Source organism: Sarcophilus harrisii, chromosome 6, assembly GCF_902635505.1.
Source record: "Sarcophilus harrisii chromosome 6, mSarHar1.11, whole genome shotgun sequence".
NCBI classification, from domain to species: Eukaryota; Metazoa; Chordata; class Mammalia; order Dasyuromorphia; family Dasyuridae; genus Sarcophilus; species Sarcophilus harrisii.
Genome location: NC_045431.1, coordinates 247,601,630 through 247,626,165, shown reverse-complemented (window position 1 = coordinate 247,626,165; position 24,536 = coordinate 247,601,630). Strand labels below are relative to the sequence as shown.

At 37.5% G+C, this 24,536-nt stretch overlaps 1 protein-coding gene across 3 annotated transcripts in view; it reads left to right on the top strand.

The window, feature by feature from the left end:
* The first annotated feature begins 18 nt into the window (after nucleotides 1-18).
* ZFP91 (ZFP91 zinc finger protein) overlaps nucleotides 19-24,536 on the top strand; it is a 33,391-nt gene continuing 8,873 nt past the window's right edge. The window contains exons 1-7 of one of the 3 annotated variants that reach the window (XM_031942674.1): nucleotides 19-525; nucleotides 6,089-6,120; nucleotides 9,270-9,314; nucleotides 21,441-21,653; nucleotides 21,845-21,881; nucleotides 22,867-22,971; nucleotides 23,679-23,813. In XM_031942674.1, the coding sequence (XP_031798534.1) occupies nucleotides 137-525; nucleotides 6,089-6,120; nucleotides 9,270-9,314; nucleotides 21,441-21,653; nucleotides 21,845-21,881; nucleotides 22,867-22,971; nucleotides 23,679-23,813 (956 nt within the window). In that variant the 5' untranslated portion in view covers nucleotides 19-136. The remainder of the gene's footprint in view (nucleotides 526-6,088; nucleotides 6,121-9,269; nucleotides 9,315-21,440; nucleotides 21,654-21,844; nucleotides 21,882-22,866; nucleotides 22,972-23,678; nucleotides 23,814-24,536) is intronic. The other 2 variants (XM_031942676.1, XM_031942675.1) reach the window with 2 other exon arrangements.

Below are 24,536 nucleotides of genomic sequence, written 5' to 3'. Positions count from 1 at the left end.
GAGCGGGAGGGGGAAGTGAGGGCCGAGCGTGAGCCGGGCGGGTGGACGGACGGACCGAGGGACTGGGGGAGGGGGGCAGCGGCGCGGCCGGCTCCGCCGCCTGAGGAGAGCCGCAGGCGGGGACGGGCGAGCCCCGATGCCGGGGGGGACGGAGGAGCCGCGACCCTCGGAGCAGCAGCAGCCGGAGCTCGAGCCCGAGCCTGAGCAACCGGAGCAGGAAGGGGCGGAGGCGGCAGCGGCCGAGGCGGCCCCGGAGCAAGAGCAGCAGCAGGAGCAGCAGCAGTCGCCGCCACCCTCGGCGGCGGCCGGTGGGTCCACCGGCAGCCGGGTACTGAGGGGAGGACGCGAGCGGGGCCGGGCCGCAGCTGCCGCCGCGGCTGCAGCCGCGGCGTCCCGCCGGAGAAAGGCTGAGTATCCCCGGCGGCGGAGGAGCAGCCCCAGCGCCCGGACGGGGGACTCCGCGGAAGCGCGGCAGGAGTCCTCAGCGGCGGAGCCGGCCCAGACCAAGAAGAGCTCCCGACTCTCGTGAGTACTCGGGCTGGAGACGCTCCCCCTCCCCCTAGTCACCGCGGCACCCTCCCCCCCTCTCGTTCTCCGTAAAGCCCGTTCCACGTGACCGCGCGCGCCGCCTCTGCCCCCTACTGGCGCAGGGCGCTCCCTGCCCCGCCGGACGGGGAGGGACTGAAGCGGGGTCTTATTCTGCCGCCCCCATTAAGTGCTTGCTGTATGCGAGGCAGCGGGACCCCCTAAGGCAAAAGGGAAAGCTTGCCCCTGCTCCTGTTGGGAGGGCAGTGCCCGGGCTGGACGGCGCCTCGCTAAAGACGGGGGGGGAAAGGGTAAGGAGGGGAAGCGCCCGTGCAGCCTGGGGGCCGCGGGTGGGGGAGAAACAAGGGGCCCGCTGGCTCTCCCCGACCCGCGGGGGCGAGCGTTCTCTTTGTGCTTGCACTCGGGCTCACGGGGCCCCGAAAATTAGAAACAACCGCTCCCGTGACCGGGTCCCGGCGCCGCGCCGCGTGTCTCCGTGTTTTTGTGGAAACCGGAAACGAACCCATCAGTGCAGGGGTGCCCTCCCCCACGGCCTCCTGAGCAGTGACTCACCCCGAGGGGGATTGGAACCCAGGCCTTAGGCTCCGGATGTAGCCTTTCAGTTCCCCGACTCCTTCACTTCCCCAGCATTTGCACCTTCCAGCCTGAGCCGGATCCCAGCTACTTCCCAGTTACCCATTTCCCTTCTCTTGCCTTTTTCTCTCTCTTCGCCCTGGGGTCCCATCTTAACTTTCCAAGAACCTTAGAGTCTTTTCAGTCTTGCGCCCTAAGGGCATTTATCTGGCCCCTGCTGAGTGCCAGGCACTGCCCCTTGGACATGCAAGGACAGAGAAAAACAGTCCTGAACCTCAGGGTTTAACCCTGGCTCCAGCGTCTCAGCAAATTTTTAAACCTTTTTAGATTTCGGTGTCTGTGACTTTTTATGTTTACATTACTTAATGTTTTGTATAGGAGCCGTTTGAATTAGGACATGATTATTTTGTTGTTGTTTTTCACATTTTTTTCCCCTCTTCACTCCGCCCATTATCTGAACTGAAGTCTAGTTCCATTTTTATTTTGATTTAGAATCTTAAAAAAATTTTTTTTTTTTTTTTTTTTTTTTGCAGTAGGATAACCTGGGAATTAAAATTTTTTTTAAACTCAAGTAGTTATTTCCAGGTGCAAAAACTACTAATAAAATGATTACTTAAGTGTCACAGGAAAAAAAAATGACATCGTCATGAAATGAGACAAAAGCAATTAAAAATAAATTAAATGACACTACCTTTATTGAAATTACTTGACAAAATAGAAGAGGATTATTTCTCATGGTCATTTTCAGCTTTTCAGTACTTAATTACCGGAGCTGCATGGAACGTAAAGTCAATGAGAGAACCAGCTGTGGGTCCTTGAGCAAGCTCTTAATTTCTGAGTGCCTCAGTTTCCACAATTGTAAAATGGACATAATGATATTATCTACCTCTCAGGGTTATAATGAACAAATGACCTAAGTATTTGTAAAGCACTTAGCACTTAATAGGGCACTTAATAAAAACGTGTTTCTTTTCTTTTGGACTCCACTTGGTTCTGTAAAAGTGATAAAGATTGGACTAAATTCACCTCCAGGTGCTTTTCTCAACCCCAAACCTACATCTGAAGAAAATTAGCTAATTAAAAATACAGAAGAGTCTTGGGCAAAATTTGAATTAAATGCTTCCTACTACCAAAAATAAAAATGATAATAGTTGGACTATCCTAGACAGAAACCAGTCCAGTGAAAAAAGAAAAGTATTTTTGCTTCCAAAATTAGGACAGATTTTAAGTTGCTCAATTAATGGGAGTGCTTCATCAGCTACTCATAAGTTATTTTTGGAATGACATAGCCATTTACTCTAATAATAAGAACAGTTATTTTTGACCTTTTATGGCAGATTGATCAAAATTTGGTAAAGTTTCTGAAATATGAGGAAATTATTTTGAAAGATAAATCTCATTTCCTTCTTTAAGGAATCAATTAAAATAATTCAGAGGCTCACTGGTGCTGTAATAGACATACTGTACTGTATGTAACTGAACATCTTGTTGGATGTAATGGCAGTTTTCACTTGGTAGTCATAAGAGATTTATAACTCCTACTTGGGTCTATTTGAATGGATGGCATGATAGCATGTAGGAGGAATTCCCACCTCAATCATCTCTTTTCTAGTGATGCCCAACTTACAAATTCATTATGTCACTCTCAGAGAATTATCTTGGTTCAGTTAAGTTACAGTTATTTAGGATTTTTTTTTTAGGCAGATGGTATATTAGGAGAAAGCAATCCCTTTCAACATAGCTTTCCTACTCACTTCTTAAAATATCAGTATTACATTTCTGCCGCAAAATATATATTTGCTTAATTATTTTTTTAATTAAACATTTTTTGGAATCAGGAATAATCTTATCTTTTCAACCTCCCACTCTCATACTGTTCCTCCTACTTGTAAACAAATGAAAAACAAAAACCCATTACAAAGATGTATGATTGAGCAAAACATTGTTTATAGTATTTTCAGCCTAACTGTTCCAAAAAGATTTCAGAAGTGGTAACTCTATTCACTGCCACAGTATCTATTTGTTTCAGAAAAGGATGCTGCAACTGAAATTTTGAATTGTTTCTATTTGTGAAAGACTCAAAAAGTATAATTGTATTGTTATGCTAAAAATGAATAGTATTTCTTATACATACTGTTTCTTATACATAATGTTGCCAACAAGGAAGAAGGAATATCCTAAATTTTGTGTCCTTATCTCCTTCTTCTAATTCCCCATCTCATATTACATTAGAAATGAATTTCATACCTGTATTCATCTCCGGAGAACTGATTAAAAGGCATGTGTTTGTAAAAATTCCTTCCTTAAAACAAATATTAATTATCATCTTAATGTATATGTAATATAAACCCATGGTTTCTTGAGTAATGTAAGAAACTTCTGATTAATCAGAAACTTTGAGTAAGGGAAAGTTATGCCACATTCAGTTCACAGAAGTAGTCTATAGTAACTACTATAATTTAATCCTTTCATTCAGAAAAGTTTTCAGTATTTTTGAATCATGGTGGAAAGATTGGGGGAAGAGGAGGCTTTTTTTCTCCTTTCTAAAATAAATCCCAGATAATCACCTTATGATCTGTGTCTCCTTTCCTTAAAAGTAGATTGTAAAGAATGTGCAACTGCAAATCTCAAACTAGAGTACCAGGCTTTTTGTTACTAGAAAAACAAAATTAACCAGTTATTGAATGGTATTTAAGTTTCCTATTGCTGACTTGATGATCATTTTTACTCTGCTTATTACATTTCTGAAGAATTGTCCTCTTGGTTTAATATTCTCCACAATTCCAATTTTAATAAATATTAGATGAAAGGTGAAGGAAATTTTGAGGTAATAGTTGGGATTAGAGAAGTTACTTTGTATCTAAAATATTAAGAACTAAAATTGTGCAGAATTTTTGTTTGATTTTAGTTGTAAGTGCCAAAATCATCCTAGCATTTTCCCTTTGTGTTGTGCAATGTCCTATAAACTTCAGGTTTGGCAAGATGATAATGCAGAAAATCAAGCCAAGATGTGAAGAATAGTTATGAGTATTCAAATGAGAAAAGCATTTGCAAAGGACTTCTTATAGCTTGAGATTTACTCTCAGGTCAGGTGAGACCAGAGTACATATTTGCCTAAACTGGAAGTCTTTTATTGTCTTTGTCAAACAACACAAAGTTTAACATAGAATACATACATGATTGTGTACCCATTTGTATGGACCTTCAGGAAGTTCCTCCCTGTGCTTCTTGACTCATTTAGGGTCCTAAAGACAAAGAACTAGATCCATCAAGGATCCTCTGTGACCACCTAATCCAAGTATTCTTGAAAGAAATCTCCAGTCTTAATCATGTGGAAAGTGGTCATCTTTTGGTGGCCAGCCTGTGCTGAAAGACTGCAGCAAGGGTGATTCCATTATTTCTTGAGCCTTGAACTGTTAAGTTTTTCCTGACATCCAGCCCAAATTTTCCTCATTGCATTCTTTTGACCCACTGCTCCTGATTTTTCCCTCCAGTGACAAACAGAACTGGTCTTAATCCCTCCTGTACTTAGCAGCCCTTCCAGGATTTGAAGACAACCATCATCCCTCCCCACCCCCAAATCTTCTGAAATGAAACATACTCAGTTCCTTCAGTGTATCCTCATGTGTTAGGGGGAATTCAAGGCATTTCCCCATCCTAGTTATATTACTGGACATTGTCCAACTTACCAATCTTTCCAGGGTTGCCGATTATTATACAGTTTTCTGGATAAAGTCTGAGGAGAGCAGAGGATCTTAGGACTCTAGATTCCTGTTCTTGGAAGCCGTGCCCCTTGAGCTTGGCTGCCTCATCTCACTCCAAACTCCCTGAACTCACAGGCCACTAAAATCTAGATATTCTTTTCAGAACAGCTGTTGCCATTTGTCTTTATTGAATTTCATCTTAATACATTGGGCTTAATATTCTAGCTTTTTTCTTCAGTATCATGTATTGTCTGTTCAATTGCTTCTGTCTTGTCCACCTCTTCCATAACCCTATTTAGGATTTTCTTGACAGAGATACTAGAATGGTTTGTCATTTCTTTCTCCAGCTCGTCTCCTAGGTAAGAAAACTGAGACAAAGTTAAGTGACTTTCCCTGGGTCACAGACTAGTAATGTCTGAGGTGAGATTTGAATTGATTAAGATGAATATTGCCTGACTCTAGGCCTGGTACTCTATTCACTAGGCTACCTTCTTGCCCATCTCAGCTGTAAAAGATCTTGATATTTTTCATTGGGGCATTAGGCTTTTTTGCCGTAAGTTTTTGACTTGTAAATGCTTTTATAATACAACTTTTCCATTAATAAAGGTTTATAGAAATAAGCAATCTCTATTATATAAAGGCAAGAAATTAGGCTGTAGAAAACCCTTCTCTTTAAACTTTGTAATGTAGCTTCAAAATCATAACTATGGTTTTAAACTTTGATTTGTGGGATATTATTTATCTTGCTGTCTCTATTACTTTTCTGAAATATATTAAAAGGTCTTTAGGGTCAGCATGAGCATAAAATGATTATCCAGCTACTCTTGTCTTTTAAAGCAAAATGAAATTTGCTTATGTCATGCTTTTTCTCTTTCATGAATTTGTTGGCAATATAAAAGGATTTTCATGCATTTTTGATAGATATATTGGTATTTAAACAAATGCAGATGACACATTTATGAACAGTACTTTTTTTAAAAGTAGCACATGGGCAGTATTATTTGAACTCCTTCCTCTGGTTGCATAGCTTGACAAGAGCCATCTGTATTTGTATCCATTTGTACATGAGAGAATTGTGATTGGAAATTTCTGAATTATCATTGAAAAGGAATGTTAGTCAACCACTTTTGAATCTTAGTGAAGCTTTCTTTTGCATAATAGATGGATTATAATTTTATTTGATTCATAAAACACCATAATATATTAATGTGAATAAGGAAATATAGGAAATATTCCAATTACATTTTAATCCTTCTTTCTTTCAGATATACGGACAAAGTAGTGACAACCAGTAAAGGTAAGACTTTAGTACCCTTTTTTCCATGTGTGCTTTACTTTAATTAACTTGTAAGAAAAGAGAAAGTAATATAAAAATTCATTTCAGTTTCCATTTTAAGAAGCCTTTGCTTATTAATTGAAAAGTGTCCTTTGTGCTATGGTAGCTATTCAGGTATGCTGAAGAGTTAGAGATGAGGCACCTCCCTTGGCAATAATTGTCCAAATAACCATTGGTAGGAAAACTTACTTCTTGTATGCCATTTTCTTTTTCCTTGCTTGACCTGTTTGAAGATACATGAATCTTTGAATTGCTGTTTTGGCTCTTGACATTAATATAAACTGGAAATTTAAATATAATTTGAGGAATAAGGAAAGAACAAAAAGATAGCTTCTCATATTCTAGTTTCTAATACAGCAAATGTCAATCTATATCCACATAAACAAAAGCTGAAACTTATGTGCCAATCATTATATTAAGTTTGGGGAATACAACAACAAAACTAAGACATCCTTGCCCTCAGGAGCTTACATTCTATGAAGAAGATTATATATCCTTAAATAAATATATACACAGTATATGCAAATGCATTAGCAGCTGTGGGGACCAGGAATATCACTGTAGAAAGTGACTCTTGAAGAGAGGTTGAAGGAAATAAGCTATTCTCAGAGATGGAAAAGAAGGGAGTCCATTAGAGGCATAAGGGGCTGCCAGCACAAAGCTAAAGAGAGAATTTTAAATAATGGTAAGATTAGTGTGACTGGACCATAGAATTTAAAAAGAGTAGAGTATGTAAGGTTGTAAAGACTTCAAAGACTACATTTTTGGCTAGAGGCCAATGGGGTCATTTGTTTTTCTTTTCTCCACTCTGAATATTTATGAAAGTGGTGGCTTTCTTCCCTCTCCCCTTCCCTGCCCCTCCCACTCCTAGTGAGGGAAGGGTAACTGAGGGACAGGTGGTGAATATACCTCCAAAAAAACCTGTTAGCAAAATAAAGAGAATAAAGGTATAAAATAGTTATCAGGGTTTTTTTTTTTTTTTGGTTTTTTTTTTTTTTTTGGTTTTTTTTTTTTTTTTTTTAAGTGATAGGTTAGAAAGATGATATGGCAAGATAGGTTCAGTTGTGAAGGACTTTATAAGCCAAACTGAGGAGTTCTCTTTGTTCTTAAGAGAGCACTGGAACCATTCTTGGTAAGTGAATTTTTGAAGTTTAAACTTTGATCACAGTATTGAAGCTCCTCTTAATTGCAAATCTTTGTATAGTCATCCAATCATCTCCCTATGAAAGTGACCAAAAGACCAACTTAGATTTTTAAAGTGATACTTTATAATATAATTAATAACAGACTTTGTAGAAAAGAAACTCTTACCCTAGATGGATCCCTTAGTCTGAGGCGGTGTGGTACAGAAGAAAAGAGATTGAACTTGGACTCAGCATTTAAATTCTTGGACAAGTGACCTAACTGCTGGGCCTCAGTTTCTGCATCTACAAAACTGAGCGGTTAGAATACATCACTTTAGGGTCCCTTCCAGTTCTAGATCTATGATTTCCCCCCATACACCCTTGTTTGTCATTCACTGGTTCTCTTTGATGTTAATTTCAGTTGTTGAAATACCTTAAAATTGTACTGTTTTAAAAAACTGGAAAACCTATAAGATAAGTATCCACCATGCCTGTTTTACTCAAACTCTCTTCTTCAGCCAAAAATCTTAAAGATAGTTGACTGGCTAATGGAGTTACCTTCATACTTTTATTATTATTCAATACAATTCAGCAAACATGATTGCTTGATGTGTGTAGATTATTATTCTGTACTTTACAGATAAGGTATGGTCCTTGGCTTAATGATGCTCTAGAATACAGATAATACAAAATAATAATAATATATATAAGTGCATTATACAGTTTTTTAAAGATAGAAGTCTTCTTTTATACTTTTTTACACTTACTTTACTTGCACTGTTCAGTTTTGGTTCACATATGAAACTCTTATATTCCCCTTGATTTTTGTCTTGCTTATTTGGCGGTAAAATGTCTCGAATACAAATAAAGAAATATTTTGTGTACCTTATTCATGAGCTCATTAGCATTTCCTTATCATATTGAGGAACAAAGACATCAATTTGAACTGCCATTCCAATAGACTTAATTTTAACAGAGAGAGGTACCATTACAATTTAATAGTAACTTTTTATAATACTAAAGCATATAGAACTCAGTATTTCCTCCAAACCATAGAGTTATTGTTTAGTCAAGTCCAACTCTTCATGATTTTGTGAACCATACTGTCCATGGGATTTTCCTTGGCAAAGTGATTTCTTTCTTCAATGGATTAAAGCAAATAGGTTAAATGATTTGCCTCATCACACAGTGAGTAAGTATATTATACTGTTTTTGAACTCAAGTCTTCCTGGCTCCAGCCCTAATGCAGCACTCTATCCACTGAAACATCTACCTGCCCTCCACACCAAATCCTCTTTTAAATTTCCTCTTTCTCTCTAGATAAGAGAAATATCATAGTCAAAAGGACTGTAAAGTAAGTCTTCCCTTCTCTTATCAACCCATGTAGCCAATAAGTTGTTAAGGCTTAGAGGAATTCTCTTAAAACATTTCTTATCAATTTGTTGTTGTAATATTATATACAATATTTTCAATCCCCCCCCAGTAGAAGGTATGGTCATTGAGGACAAGGACATTTTTGTTTTTATAGGTATTGAATTGTTAAAACTCTATAGGAAGACAGGTTAAAAAAAAAAAAGTACAAACTGAAAAAAAAAAATTGAGTTCTAAAGGAATGATTCTATGACCATTTTGCCTGTATTTAAAATGTATTAGAGAATCGCTTTTTGGCTCAGAAATAATTGCCATTCTTAATCTGTACTTAGTTTGGAGTAAACCTATCTTTGTTAAAGTTAGAACTTTTCATTTTAGACAGTTTATATGTTTACAAGGTGAATGAGAGTGGGATTTTCTTTAGTTATTTGGGTTTTCTGGGTTTTGTTTTGTTGTTTTTGTTGGTGGTTTTTATTTTTGAAAGTTCCAGTATTACATATTTTAAGATGGTTTTCAGAGTTTTGTTGTGTGCTGAGGCATGGAACTTTAGAGGGTTGGAGAAGAGGATTAGAGATTATCTAGCCCAGTTTGCTTTTTTTTTTTTTTTTTTTACAGAGAAGGAAACATTCCTAGAAAAGTTACAGAATTACCTAGTGTCATGTAAGTAATTCATGACAGAAGCAGGGTTCATACTGGGGTCCTCTGACTTCAAATCGAGCTCTTTAAGCATTGAATTATTTAACTTGCTCTTGCTCTCCACAAGAGAATCCTACATGCTCATCTAGTAGAAAAACAGACTTATTTTTGACTTATTTCTGATTTTCTACATGAATGCAGATGTATGTTTAATGTTATATGTATGTGATAATGGAAAGCTTTTAAAGAATTCCTTATGATCAGGATGAAACAAGTTTCTTTGGATTATAGAATTGGAATGGTAAATGCAACATGCAGTGTGGTTTTCTTCACCTCCCTCAACAGGTTCTATCTTTGCAAAACCCCTGAAACCTTGGCTTACGATCCTTCTTTGCTTCTTTGGATCTCTGGTCTCCTCCTGTGCTGAATGGAGGGTATGGATGGGTAGGGACTAACTTTCTTCCAACCACTCTGTAAACAAGGATTGTCTTTCCTTTAAGTAGCAGAACTTGAACCTCCTAGTCCTTTGCATAGCTCTGTAGGCAGCTATCATACTCTAGTATGGGCTTTGATTCTATCTTGCAACTGTAGTTTTTGTTTGTGTTTTCTAAACTAAAGAAAAGCAGTAGGTAATGATGTTAACAGTTCTTTACAGAGAACCATTTAAACCTTCATTATAAAGTGAGTATGAAATCACTCAGAAACTGAGTAGAGTGGAGATTCTCTATGAGCTTCTTTTGGTTATCTTGGTGTTGCTTATCTCATACTTCTCCCACGCCCCTTTCAGCCTGCACAGTTCACAGTTCACCCTGGTTGCTAATCCTGCCTCAATGCCATTTCAAGACCCAACCTTTTTATGTCCTTAAATACTGTTCTTGTCTTTGACATGTCTCCCCCTAGTCCATGGCTCAGACCCTAGACAGGTGCCCTGCTTTCCCCCTTAGTTATATAACTAATAACATAGGAAGTCTTCTTGTAGATCATTTGAAAATAATAACAAATAAACATTAGTTTGTCACATTAGAAATATTATTTCATATCTTTCTGTTCCTATATACTTTGGAATTGAAGATAGGGTGTTTTGTAAGACATAAACCTTTAGTGTGTTTCAGAATTGCCCAGTGGGGGAAGGACATGCTTTGTGGCATCATTTTTAGGCATACAATGTAGGAAAAGCTAAGAATGCTTATATTATACTTAAATTTCTCAAGAGTTGCCTGCATATTAATTCCTATATACTTTGTTACTTTTGGGAGTTGGGAGTAGGAATTGATTCCTTAGCTTCTTGCTGTTCTATTTTATTTAAGATTTTATTTTGTAAGTGGCAGAGCCTCAAAAACATGATGAACGTCATGTGAAAAAGCAAAGCCGAGTATATGACTGACATCTTTCTTGTTTTTTGTCATTACCTTATTTCTTTAAGCTATATTACACAACAAAGGGAAATAACTCTAGAGTCCCATAGCCAGATAAATTGAGGCCAGAACAATTTTCAGATCTAACTTCTCGTAGGCTTGGTCTTCCATTGATATTCCCCACCTTCTTTTCTAGATCTCTCTTTACTTCTGAACCTTGGGGGAATTCTTTCATTCTTATGATTTCTGCTACTATAAATGTACAGTTATCATTCAGCTTCTCCTAGGTCAATTCTGTTCTAAATGTAATGACGGCATTGACTTTAGTTTTCTACCTCTTCCTCCCTTATGTATCTCCTCCAGCTTTATGAGTAAGAACCTTGATATTACAAAAACCTGAAAATCTTTGCAGCTTCTAGTCTATTGTGAAATTACTGTCTTCCCAGCTGGCCATTTTGTAGTCCCTTATGTCTTTAGTATGTACAGAAGCAATCTCCCTCGTCTCTCTCTGCTCTCATCCACACTGTCCCGCTCCCATTATCTCATCCTATTAATCCAGAGTCCTTGCCGTTTTCTTGCTTATTACTCTTGTTAAACTTCTGCTTTCTTATTTAACCCCTTCATCTGGATATTTTTCCTATTTGAGCCAGCAAACTTATTTGCAAGTATAAAATCCCTCCAAGTAATTGTGCCTCTTTTGCATGGATGACGGAAAGTTATCTAAGAAATGAAATTTCCTCCTTATATAGAACTTGTTTCAATGTCTCTCTGTTGGAGTTAATGTAAAGAAAAATAGTGGTTAAATATTTTTTAAACAGAATGATCATAAAGCATCAGGGATTAACCAAGGAAGTTTGAAACTGGGGATTCTTTATGTTTGTGGAATTATTATTTACTGTTATTTTATGTAAATAGATTTTTTTTTTAAGTAATTGTTTTTCAAATCTCATTTTATCTTCATGCCTGAAGCATTAAACAATTCTGAAAACCAAAGGCACTGGAGACACCAAGTCTGCCTTTCTCAGCTACCTAACTTCATGGTGATTTGTCCAGATTTAGTGCTGATCATATAATGCTTATGTGTAGATTTGAATGTCCTCTACCAAAGACATTTACATGCTGAGCTGACTATTTGCCAGTTAATGGATTAGCCTTAAAAGATAGGAGAACATGTTCAGAAGAACATGTGACTGTTAAATGTAACTTAATGAAATAAAATTCACATGAAAGCCTGCATCTCCAAAGAATTTGGAATAGACCATAAAAGTAAATTACTTTGATTTCAACCTATGACCCAATTCTCCATCTCTCTCCTATTCTCCTACCACACAATATTAACCACATTACTCAACAGTTTTAAGTTTGAAAATGTCTTTTGCCTGCTCTGTAAAGGAGGAGTAGAGATGGCACAGTTAAGCCATCGTTCCCAAGACAGGATTTTGGCAAACAGATTTTTATCTGTTGCCTTATCTAATAGTTTTTTTTTTTTTTTTTTTGACTGTTGAAAATACATAACCTATTTCTTTTCTCTTTGTGTTCAGCATTTATTTTTAGGACAGGTTCAGTTGGAAAATTGTTAGCTTAGTTCTCCAAAAATCGTGAAATCATTTGGCATCATTTTCAGGGAGGGGGGAACTCAACTAAGAATATCAGCATGAACTTAATGAAGATATTTTAGGAATTTTAAAATGTATTGAAGGGGGGGCTGTGTACCAGAAGAAATCATATAATGTCTTAGAAACTGCTGTTGCATTTACAGCTGGTTCTTTGAAATTTAATTTCTTTCCTGATCTATAAAACAATAAACAAAATGGATTGATAGAAGTACTATTGAGAGCTAAAACTACTTTCAGTTATGTGATCTTTAAGTGATTGTCTGATCTTTGCTGTTCATCAAGTAAATAATTGCGCACAATTCTGTACCATCCGTGGGGAGAACAAGGAGATGACTTGGTCTCTGCCCTCATGGAAGTTGTATGTTATCTCTCAGTAGCAGAGAGATAAGATGTGTACAGAGGTCACCGTAAAGCAACATACAATGTAAAAAGACAGTAAACGGTATAAAGTCCCATGGTAAGGGAAGGGAAGGAATCAGGGAGGACTTTGTAAAGATGGTGCTTGGAAAATTAGGCTTCATCTGCCTTAATCTCCAGCACATGTGCTTAGATCCAGAGACATGGCCTCCTGGCTAGTTCACGAAAAAGACACTCCCTATCTCCCTATGACCATTGCACAGGTCTAGAGTGTTCTCCCTGCTACACTCCAATTACCAACCTCCCCAGCTACCTTTAAAGTCCCAACTAAAATCCACTACAGGAAGCCTTCCTTAACTGATCTTAATTCCAGTGGGTTCCCTCTTGCAATTATTATTTATTTATGCCCTCCACAGCTTGCTTTGTTGTGTATATTTGTTCACAAGTTGCTTCTCTCTCCCTTCCTCCACTTTTAGTTTTTAAGCTCCTTGAGAATAAGTAGAGACTGTCTTTTACTTCGTTTGCTATCCCTAGTGCTTAGCACAGTGACTGACACATATATAGTGAGCATTAAATAAAGGGAAGAGCCAGATAGGCCCAGGAGTAGGCATTCCAAGAGAAAGGAACATTCTGAACAAAAACATTGAAGTGGGAAAGACTTGTTCTAGGACAAGCAGTTGGGCCTCTCTTCCTGTTGTGAGAGCTGAACAGTTGGGAGAGTAATTTCACAGTTGTTGTTGTTGTTGTTTTCTTAAAAGAAGATGGGGGTGTGATTTGAGCTTTACCAAAATGTCCTAAGACATTTTGATAAAAACTGAAACAAAATACATTGATTAAGTGCACTTTAGATAGGAGCTGATCCTTTCCTCATTTTATAATTAAGTAAGAGTATGTGAAACATCCATGCATAGTAGTTCATAAGTACAGCAGAGAGTTGAAAAAAACAGAATGATGTATAAGCTTCAGCTGGCCAGGTTATTAGTCTTTTTCTGTTAAGTCCGGGAAGGCATCTTAAAGAAGATGGTATTTGAGATGGGTTTTAAAAGTAAGAGACTTTAGCAGATAGTTGTTTATTGATTTAGATAAAGATGAAAACGTGAGGACATTCTGGTCATATGGACTGACCAACCTGTGAGCATGATAAGAAGACAAAGAGATGTCTATTTTGACTATATAGATCACGTGGGATAAGATTGGAAAAAATAGGAAGGTACTAAGTTATAGAAAGTCTTGACTGCTAGGCAGAAGAGTTTCATTTGCTCTTAATAGTTAAAACTGAAGATTTTTGAGTTGAATGGTAATATGATTGAGCTGATGAAGAAGATTGTTCTGGAGGTGATCTGAAGGCTAGCTTGAATTGGGCAGTAGGTCAAGCTAGGAAATCTGTTTTCAGTGATAGCAGTATGAATAAAGATGGAAAGAAATGTTTTAAAGATGGAATTGGCAGATCCTGGTTCCCCAATGGAGAACAAAACATGAAAGAGAACCCCCAAGTGCATGAACGTGGGAATGAATATTCACCACTAACTTGAAATCAGGGAGCAGAAAAGGTAAGGCTTATTCAACTTGAGATACCATTTGGAAATCAGCAAGGAGATGTGCTACAACCACTTTGAGATGTGAGGGTAGACCCTGTTACCAGGAAGCCAGAACTGGAGAGAGACGTTTTTAAGCCTAGAGTTGGAAGTTCTGAGAGAGAAGGAAATTCTCCCTTTCTTGTTCCCCACCCTCCTCTACCCCTTCTGTGACAGGGGGTGGAGTGTAAGTTTAAGAGAGAGAGAAAGCCAAGGACAGATCTGTAAAATACCTACATTGAGGAGTTAAGAAGATTTAATTTTGTTATTTTAATATAAGACTGAAATCAACATATAAAATAAATGTATTTTTTATTTTCTAAGCATTTCTAATAATGCTTAAAAAATAAACCTGTTGAAAGGTTATGGGAAGAATAAGAGAGAATTATTTTGGTTTTCGGATTCCTTCTTGGAACTTTTTTACATTGTAAAATGATTGATTCTTTGATACTGAGAATTGATAGATCTTCTGAAATAGCCTTAGTATTATCTTCTGATGATGTAGGGTTAAAATGGGTCTGCTTACTTTTTGAGAATATTCGTTCTATGACTTAGAAGGTTTTATTCAGTATCTGGATTTCTTAACAGCCCTCATTCTTTTTGATAGGATAAAGAACCTCAAAAATGTAGGATTCTCTTCTGTAATTTTTTTTTCTTCTTTAAATGCTTTCTGTAAAATGAAACAATAAGGTGCTGAAACTCATGGAATGAGTGCTAGTTTTAATATATTAATTAATTAATATATTATTTGAGACAATAATGTGAAACATTTTTTAAAAGGTTCCCAGTAGTTCCCAGTACAGCACTCTGAAATCATTCCAGTCAATGTTCCAAGGTAGCAGAGTATATGTTAATCCTCTAGGCTTCAATAATTTAAGTATCATTATTGGAAATCAGCTACTCTAACCCATCATTTTACAGATGAAGAGACTGAGACCCAGAGAAATGAAGTTGCCCAAGATCCTCACGAGGAAGAAGCAGACCCTGGATCTGAGCTCATACCCTGGGCATCCAAATGTAGTACTTGTCCCACTATATACCATGTTCCTCTCACAACCCCATCTATTTGTAACCTATTTGGTCAGAAACTTCTGGTTAGTTTGCTTATTCCTTAAACCAGTAGACTTTCTCATCTACAATAAGGCCCATATTTGAGGCTTTTCCAAAATTGCTGAGTCAGAAGATTGTACATGCACAGCAGGAAAAGCTCTTTGTGTTTTGGCCCTTTTGATTTGCACTTGAACAAAATGATTCCCAGAGGACAAAGTCACATGGCCAGTATAAGGAATTGAGGCCAGATTTTATGGCTCCAGTGCCTTCTCACCTGCTCCATCAGAATCACTAGGACCCTGAGGTCATTTCTATGAAATGAGGAGATGTGGTATAATAGCTTCAGTTATGGAGATACAAAATAAACCTTAGGGTGATTGGTTATATATATTACTGCAACCATGGCAGGACTTTAAAAATAGAGTAAAACAATAAAAGCCAATATTTTTAATTAACTTTAAAAAACATACAAATTTATTGATGTCGATATTTTGGAGCTTCGTACGGTTTAAAAATGAATTGGTGATTCAACAAGTATTTGAGTTCATATAGTGTACAAAGTTTAATGTGTTAATATAGAATTTACTTTGTTGCAGTTTATTTAATTGATTTTGATTTTGATCAATTGATAATTGATAATTGATATTGAATGGTCAATACTTTGTTCAGTAAAAACCCAAAGAAAGACATGTATATCCTTTTCCTTCAGGGAGAATGCAGTGTAGATAAAAAAGACATAACCTGCGTACAAATAACTCTAAAGAAGGTAAAGTGAGTTAAGTGGAAACCCAAAGGATGGGAATTCTCTGATTCATTATCATAATTTCAGAATTATGCTTAATCTTTTTAACATTTTTTTCTTTTAAAGTAGTTTGCATTAATGTGTCTTTAAACTTTTGACATGACCACATGAGGGCAACACTGCTTTGGGGTTAAGGCCATGGAGAATGATGAGTCTTTTATAGCAGGGCTGCTGAATCACAGAAAATCATCAGAGGGTCACATTAATTGAGGGGAAAATAATGTTTTTAAGAGAAAAATATAAACTGACTCAATTTTAAAATTTAGATGAGGAAATATACCTTTAATGGGTGCAGAAATTTGATCTTGGACAAGTCACTTTACTTCTTTAAGATCTTGATTTTCTCCTCTAAAATTGGAGTTGATTTGAATGATTTTGAGGTCTTAAAATATACAGGTAAAAAGATGAAAGAGGTTAGAGAGAAGCGTACTGGTCACTGATCTACTGTGTACTGATTTCAAAATGAGTAAATTGTGTAAAGATTTGTAGAAGCATTTTCATTCCTTTCTAAATCTTTGAAATTCTTCTTGAAGTTTTGTTATTTTCAGAGGGGAAAACCACAGCTACTTGTTTTAGGAGATACAGAATGACATATCATTTTACTAGCCTTGAAATGAGAGTTTTATTACAGAAGGCAGCAAAAGTCATGTTGTATTTGTGTTTTAGTAAGTACACGTAGTTCTTTCTTATAAACCAAGTGCTAAATTGGAAAAATTGGTGCCCTCCCTCTGCTTTACCCACTTACTGATTTAAATTAGCTTGTAAGGAAATATTGCTTTATAACAGCATAGGATTTTAGGTCTAGAGGTGACCAGCTAGATAGCCTAAGCTGACCATATTTTACAGATGAGGAAACAGAGGTCCATACAAGGCAAGTAACTTATCCAAAATAACCAAACTACTTATTGGCTGGTTTGGGGCTAGAACTTGAGTTTTTATTATATCATGTTCCATTCAACTTGGTTAAATGAAAAAGCATTTAATAAGTGCTTCCTGTACATGGTATTGTGCCAAGTCCTGGGCGCTCACATAGAGTGGAACCCAGGAGTTTTCTCTGCAAATCAGATGAGAAAGGTCAGTGTTAAAACATAATTATTCATTTCTCTTCATGTCAGATCCAGTGATAAAATTATTTGACAGGCCAAGAACAGGGTTTCCCGTATCTTTCATAGCTGTATCTCTTGATAGGGAAGATAACAACCCTTTCAGAGAAACTTGGCAGGATTTCTTATTGAACAATGATTGTGGGAACCTGGCTGGACCTGAATTCAAGGCAGAGCATTGCCTTTTGATGCATTTGATGGCAGTTTGGACTCTAGTTCCTTCTCTGCTTCTCAGCATTACAATTTTGAGCAAGGCATTTGTTTTCTGGTCTCTAGAGATCTCATTGTCAAAATACCTTACCTGCTTCATAGCAAATGTCTTGAAGTATCCTCTAGCTCTAAGGTATGAGACTGGATTTAATAATTACTACATTTCTACTTGTTCAAATAAACAAAAGAGAAACACAATTGTCCCCACCATTAAGAAGTTTATTATTGTACACAGTGGTATAGGGATACATAACTTTTTTGAATTATTTGAAGGGAGAGGAAAAACACTAAATATTAGGCAAATCAGTCTATATATTGTGTATCTGAGCTTTGCCTTGAAGTAATTTAAGGAGTCTGAGAAGTTGGGGTAACGAGGACATTCCAAGCATGCCATGGGCAAAGATGTAGAAATTGGGAATGGAACATCAAGAACAAGAAATTACTACTAGAACAGCAAAAATCTGTTTTTTTTTTTTTGTTTGTTTGTTTGTTTGTTTGTTCGTTTGTTTGTTTTTGAGGTATTTGAGAGCCAGAAGATAGATGCTAGAATCCTAGGTCTCAGTGAGCCATTGAAGCTTGTGAACAGAGGGTTATTAACAAGGTTAGACCTATGTTTTAGGAATAATTGGGCAGTCAAGTGGAAGAAGGACTAAACTAGGCCAGACTAGAAACAAACCAAATAAGCTGCTGCAAGAGTTGGAGCAGTAAGGGATGAGACACTGGACTGTGGTGGTGGCCATGAGATTTGGGAAAGGAAAAAAGATTTTTCTAGAGATAGGATTGATAAGATAAGGCATTCAGCTCTGGAGAAAGTTAGAGGATGTAAGATTAAAGTCGCCAACTTTACAGTTGGATAGCAAAAAACCTTATTCCCTCATCAAAAATTATAGGAAATTTGGAAAAAGATGTAAGTTATCAGGAAGAGGATTTCTAATTAGATCATCAGTTTGAGGTGCTGATTTGATATCTGGGTAGAGATGTCTCTTTAGGAATAGGTAACGTGAGACTATCTTTTAGAAGGATAAGGATTATGATTAGATATAGATATACATTTGAACTCATTTGATTCAGGGCATTCAGGAGTAGAGGTTACAGAGAAAAAATGCCCATCACAAATCCTTAGGGAATATCCTAAGGATCCACTTGGAATATTCTGGCCAATATTAATGGTTGGATACATGATAATGATCAAATAAATGAATTGAGAAAGAGTGAAAAGAAAGGTAGAATGAGGGAAGAGCTATAGTCTGTAAACCCTGAGGCTCTCCAGAATCAGAGAGAGGGTATCAGTGTCACCCCTTCTGTCAAGCACAAAGGCAGTATTAGCTATATGGAAAGGTCAAAGAGAATGAGAATCGAGGGGGAGAAAGACTGCCACATTTAACAGCTGTGTTCACTGTCTCTGAGAGAGAGTTTTCATGAGTTGTAAAGTCAGAATTCAGGCTATGAGGGATTGAGGAGTAAATGGGGGTAGGGACCATCAGATGTGGCATAGAGAGATAGAAGCTGATTGCAGCATCAAATTTAGGGTTTTTAAGGTTGAGAAGAGATCTAGCCATGTAGAGAAGGAATTTGGAAGAGGGAAAAGAAGAAATACTGAGGTGGGTCAAGCAAGGGCACAAAGTAAAGGCTTGGGACTGACAAGGAGAAAGGCTATTTCATGAGAGATGGCAAGGGAACAAAGGAAGAAAAGAATGGGGGTAGTCTGTGAAATGGGCGGGGAATAAGATGGCCATGAACTTCTCATTTTTCATGATGACAGAAAGACCCACTTGCCTGAGATTACCCAGCTAGTATTTCTGAGGTATGATTTGAACTCGGGGTCCTCCTGAAGGTGCTCTATACTCATCACCTAGCTGCTCCCAAAAGAGCTACTTCTGATGAGAGGACAGAAATGTGAATAGGGAATGAACTTAAAAACACTTAAAACATTTTTATTATTTGATTTTAAAATCAGCATTATAATTATAGAATCTGAGGGGAATTATTTGGAAACCATTATGACAGTAGCAGCCAAAAATACCGGAGATAAGTGAAGCCCACATTTAGAAAGCAATTTAGAAAGCAACTACACTTAAAGTCAAGTCAACGAATATTAAACATCTGTCTACCTAGCACTATATTAATTAACACGGGGGAAAAAGGCAAAAAGAACCCTGTCTTCAAGGAGCTCACAATACAGTGGTAGCAATATGCAAACCAATCTGTACAAACATTTCTCCATATATATACATGCATCATGAATTGAGGCTAGTGTGAGATGGAAGGTAGTGAGATTAAGAAATACTGGGAAAAGTTTCTTGTCCAAAATGAAACTTTTGTTGAGCTTTTTTCCTCCCTTCGTAAGCTTTGCATTAAGCACTGGCAGAATTGTGTTGTGTTAGGGATAGAAAGAAAGGCAAAAGACAGTCTTATTCTCAAAAAGACTTCCCAATCAAATGGGAGCAATAACTATAAGTGGCTATCCACAGAATAAATAGAAAGTAATCAAAAGAGGAAAAAGTACTAGATTTAGAGGATTGAGAAAAGCATACTGGGTAGGGCAGAATTTTGGCTGCACCATGAAGCCTGGAGGCAGAGATGAGCAGCATTCCAGCAGTAGGGAGCAACTCAAGAAGATTTCTGCCAAGAAGTAGAATTAGCAAGGAGCCATTGTCTCTAGATCAAAGGGTTTGTGTATGCTGCAGTGGGGGTCAGAGGTTTGATGGCCCAGGTAGGAGGCGGGGGTGGGGGTGGGGAGGGTAAGGAGCCAAGTTATAAAGGATTTTGGTTTTGATCCCTAATGGGGATGAGGATCAGACCTGTGCTTTAGGAAAATCACTTTGGCCACTGAGTGGACTATGGATTAGGCTAAGGAAAGACTTGTGGTAGACCAACCAGTGTGATGGCAGTGTCAGAAGAGTTGGGAGGGGAGGTAGTGGAGAGGTGTCCTGATGGTGATATATTGATGGGCCTTGACGGCTTTGTGAGACAGGGGTCTTGGACATAGTAGCATAAGGCATCTAAGGAGATGATGAGAAAGTAGCATAAGGCATCTAAGGAGATGATGAGAAAGAGAAAGTAAGAGCTCTTGGTGTATAGCCTTAAATTTTTTCTTTTGTTTCATTTTTCATTTAAATATGGTACAAATTTCTCTCAAATAAGAGGGTAAGAATAGAGGGAGCCATGGAGAGGTTTGAGAAATATAAGATTTAGAAGAGAAGGTTTGAAGGAAACCAGAAAGAAGAGAGGAAAAGGGAAAGTTCCAGACATGGGACCAGGAAGGAGGCGTGTCTGTGGATTGCACAAGATAGTTCTTATCCAAGAGTCATTCAATTATGCAAGTCCTTTGACCTTACTGTAATAGCACTGCTAGGCCTAATAGCCCCCAAATTGATAAAAAGTCCCTCCTCCCATTATGTACACAGCTATATAGAGCAACTCTTTATAGTGGTTCATGGAAAAGACCTGGAAACTAAGGTTATGCTCATCAGTGGAGGAATAACTGAGCAAAGTATGGCACGTGAATGTAATAAATATATCCATGAAAAATGCTGAAAGGGCTCGAGAAACATAAGAAAACATGCAGAATGAAGTGAGTGGAACTTGAAACATTTTAAAATGGCAACATCAATGTAAAGAAACAAGACTTAACTGATGAAAGAAAAAAGACTTAACTGATCGGTACATTGATCATCTTTTATTCCAAAGCACCAATGAGAAATAAGGCTTGTGAATCACTTTCAGATGTGGCCCTTTTGTTTTGGTTTGGTTTTTTTCCCCTCATCTGTGGGAGGATAGGGAAAGTGAACAATGAGATTACCAAAATAAGAAAGGTTTGAAAAGAATGAAGGTTCTTACTTTAAAGTAGCAGAGGAAGAAAGGGTTATCTAAGAAATATGCAGTAAGAAACAAGGTCAGTTGGCAACCCCAAACCAGCATGTGGCTTTGGAGTAAGGAGGGAGAAGGCAGGTATTTGTGGTACAGAGCATAACCTCTAATTTGTATCCTGTCTTTACTGAATGTAAAAATGATGTCAAGACATCATAGCTGTTTCATTTAACTTTTAACTCAAAGAGTCTTGTGTGTCCTTTTTTGTCTCAGATCCCAAGGAAGAGAAGGAGGAGGAAGACAACTCTACACTTGCTCAGGAAGCTTCTATTGCTGCTTCTCGACCCAGCCGGGGCTGGCGCAGCAGCAGCAGGACCGCTGCCTCTCGCCAGTGTGACACAGAGAACACGAGAAGTTCGAGGTCCAAGACTGGCTCCTTGCAGCTGATTTGTAAATCAGAACCTAATACAGAACAACTTGAATACGGTATAGTGAAAGTGGGAAGCGGTTGTAGAATGACCAGCTGCTAGATAACAAATGTTGAATGTATATTAACCTATTGACTGACTAAAAAGTAGCTTAATTTGAGAAAAGAAAAACTCACTCTTTTGAAATGATAATTTATGGTTCTTGTTAGCAGAGATAGAACTAATAGCATATACATATTTTTTCTCCAGACATCACAGAAGAACATCAGTCTCCTGGTGGAGTAAGGTAGGAAATTCCCTAGATGTACTTTTATTTCATTTGAGAACATGAAATACAGTCATTAAACAATTCAGGAGCTGTAATGTTAAATCAGGTTTTGTTTTTCTTCATTCTTATTCTTACTAATGATTAATGATATCCAAGTTTCATTTTCTTCATCTACCAAACAACAGAATTGGACTAAATCTCTTAAGATTCCACCATTAAAACCTTATGATCCTAGTTGTTTTCTGGAATAGAGATTTATTATTCTTACAGAATTTAAATTAAATCTTTTTTAAGCCAATTCTCAAGCCATTCTTAAAACAACCATGTAACTTCTTTTGCCCACTAGGAAATGGTAAAGGAGAGTGTAAAAGATTGATGGGGTGGAGTCATCTTTTTTTAGAAAGAGAGATTTAACCTTTTTTTTCCATTTTACTTAGAGGACAAATAAATGGCAGCAATTTCTGAAACTGGTGTTAAATAATTCTAGAATGTTTCTAATCATATAAAAGGGATATCTCAAAGCATTTCAACATAATGAGTCAGAATTCTGAAATGCTTGAGAATCATTAGAGAAAATAAGGAATTTAATCTTTTAAGAGAATAGGATGCTGTGTACCCAGATTCACAACTACTTTTCTTTGATTAATTTTCAAAATAATCCATTGTTAGTTAGAGGGAGGGGTTATTAAAACTTCCTGTTTAAATTCAAGCATTTTAATTTTGTAAAAGACTTTAAACAATAACTAAGCAATTCCTGTACTCGTAGCAAAATCAGTTTTTGTATTTCTATGCGTATACATAAAAACGCATGCACATATAAAACATACTCTGTGACATTTATAGCCTGGAAAAAGCAGCTGACTAGATTTCACTTTGGCTAGATTATTAGATTGGAAGTCTGGTTGAATAATTAGGCTTAATGAATGGTGACATTTAAGTGATCACAAAGTAAATCCAGCTGTAGAACTTCCATCACCTCTTTTGTTTGGCTTTCTCCTTTTAGTAGTGATGAAGAGGAGGAGGAGGAAGAGGAGATGTTGATCAGCGAAGAGGAGATACCCTTCAAAGACGACCCAAGAGATGAGACCTACAAACCCCACTTAGAAAGGCATGCTTCAAATTCCATTTGAAATGTAGTGATGTTTTGTTAAATACTTTTAATGTAAAATAATTGGGAAGCCTTGTCTGATATGTTGCATGCTTTTAATTGTCTTTTTATCATGTTGATTCAGTGTATGGGCATATATTCAGTTTCAAAAGAATGCACGCACACTTGTTTGTTTATACATCCATTTTTTCTTCTTTTACCCCTTCCGATCTTGTCCTTCATTTAGATCGTTTCAGGAATAAACCTGACCCCCATTTGCATTGTCCCCATCTTTGCTACCTAATCAAATGTTGTGAACTGCCTCAGCACTTTGCAGAATTATAACGCCTTCACTACTTACTTTAGTGAGATTTTTTCTATGTTGAGGACATTTTGGAATAGTGCCAAGTACTACCTTCATAGCAACTTAAATTAGTAGAAAAATAACAATTCACATCTCTGTAACACTTTTTAGGTTTATAAAACATTTTTCTTGCACGTGGTTTAAATAGCAAGATAGTTGTATAGTGGCAACTACTGAGCATTTTGGACAGAATACATATTGTAGGAACTTGGGAGGAAAGGAAGAAGGCAATACAGAACTCCCAGAATGTAGATAAGGTTTCTTTGGAAGGAAATATGTCTTTATAGTGATTTGAATTCAGCCTCATCCCCTTTCTAGAGATGGTCCGTTAAATGGTCCCTTACTGTCATGTATTTGTGTTCAGGGAAGCCCCAAAGCCACGGAGAAAATCAGGGAAGGTGAAAGAAGAGAAAGAAAAGAAAGAAATTAAAGTGGAAGTGGAGGTGGAGGTCAAAGAAGAAGAAAATGAAATTAGGGAAGATGAGGAGCCTCCTAGGAAGTGAGTAGGAGATAATAATTAGAGATGTAAAATTACTGGAAATTTTGAAGCCTTGGGGGAATTTCTTTTTCCTATGGGTTTTTAAAATATGAGCCTGAAATTTGGGGTGAGAATTGAAATGTCTGCTCTACAATTTTTTTTTTTTTTTCTGACTTTGATCTTTTAGTTCAATGGTTTGGCAACCTTAATTTAAAATCTTCCTACCAGTAGAATGGAGCTTCCTGTAGCTGGCATGACCTTCTAGAGGAGTATTTATTCTTATGAGTTTGGTTAATATTTCCTATCTTTTCCTCAGTGGGTCAGTAAGATGTTTCCAGTCCTTCCCCCTCTGGAATTACTTCTTTTGTCCCTGTATAGACTCTTTATCAGTCGTAAAGTTGTTCCTGCAAGGTGAAAGAGTATATAATATTATGGTGTTGGTTCTTTCTACATCCGAAGGAAGAATTCACTAAGTTAGGGTGACACAACGGTACTCAGTTGGGAGCTGGGTTAGAGTCTTCTGCTCTTCTTCTCTGCCATTAAGTTGGATGGAATTGGACTAGAGGAGCTCAGGTCCCTCTGTCCATGAAGTCTATGAGCCATCCAGATGCAGTAGTGTGAAAATTGGGAAGGAAGAAGGAAAGCAAGTATATCCATTGTGCAAGGCATCGTACTAAGTACTTTACAAATATTTTCTCATTTAATCCTCACAAGAACCCTGGGGGATAGATTGCTATTATTACC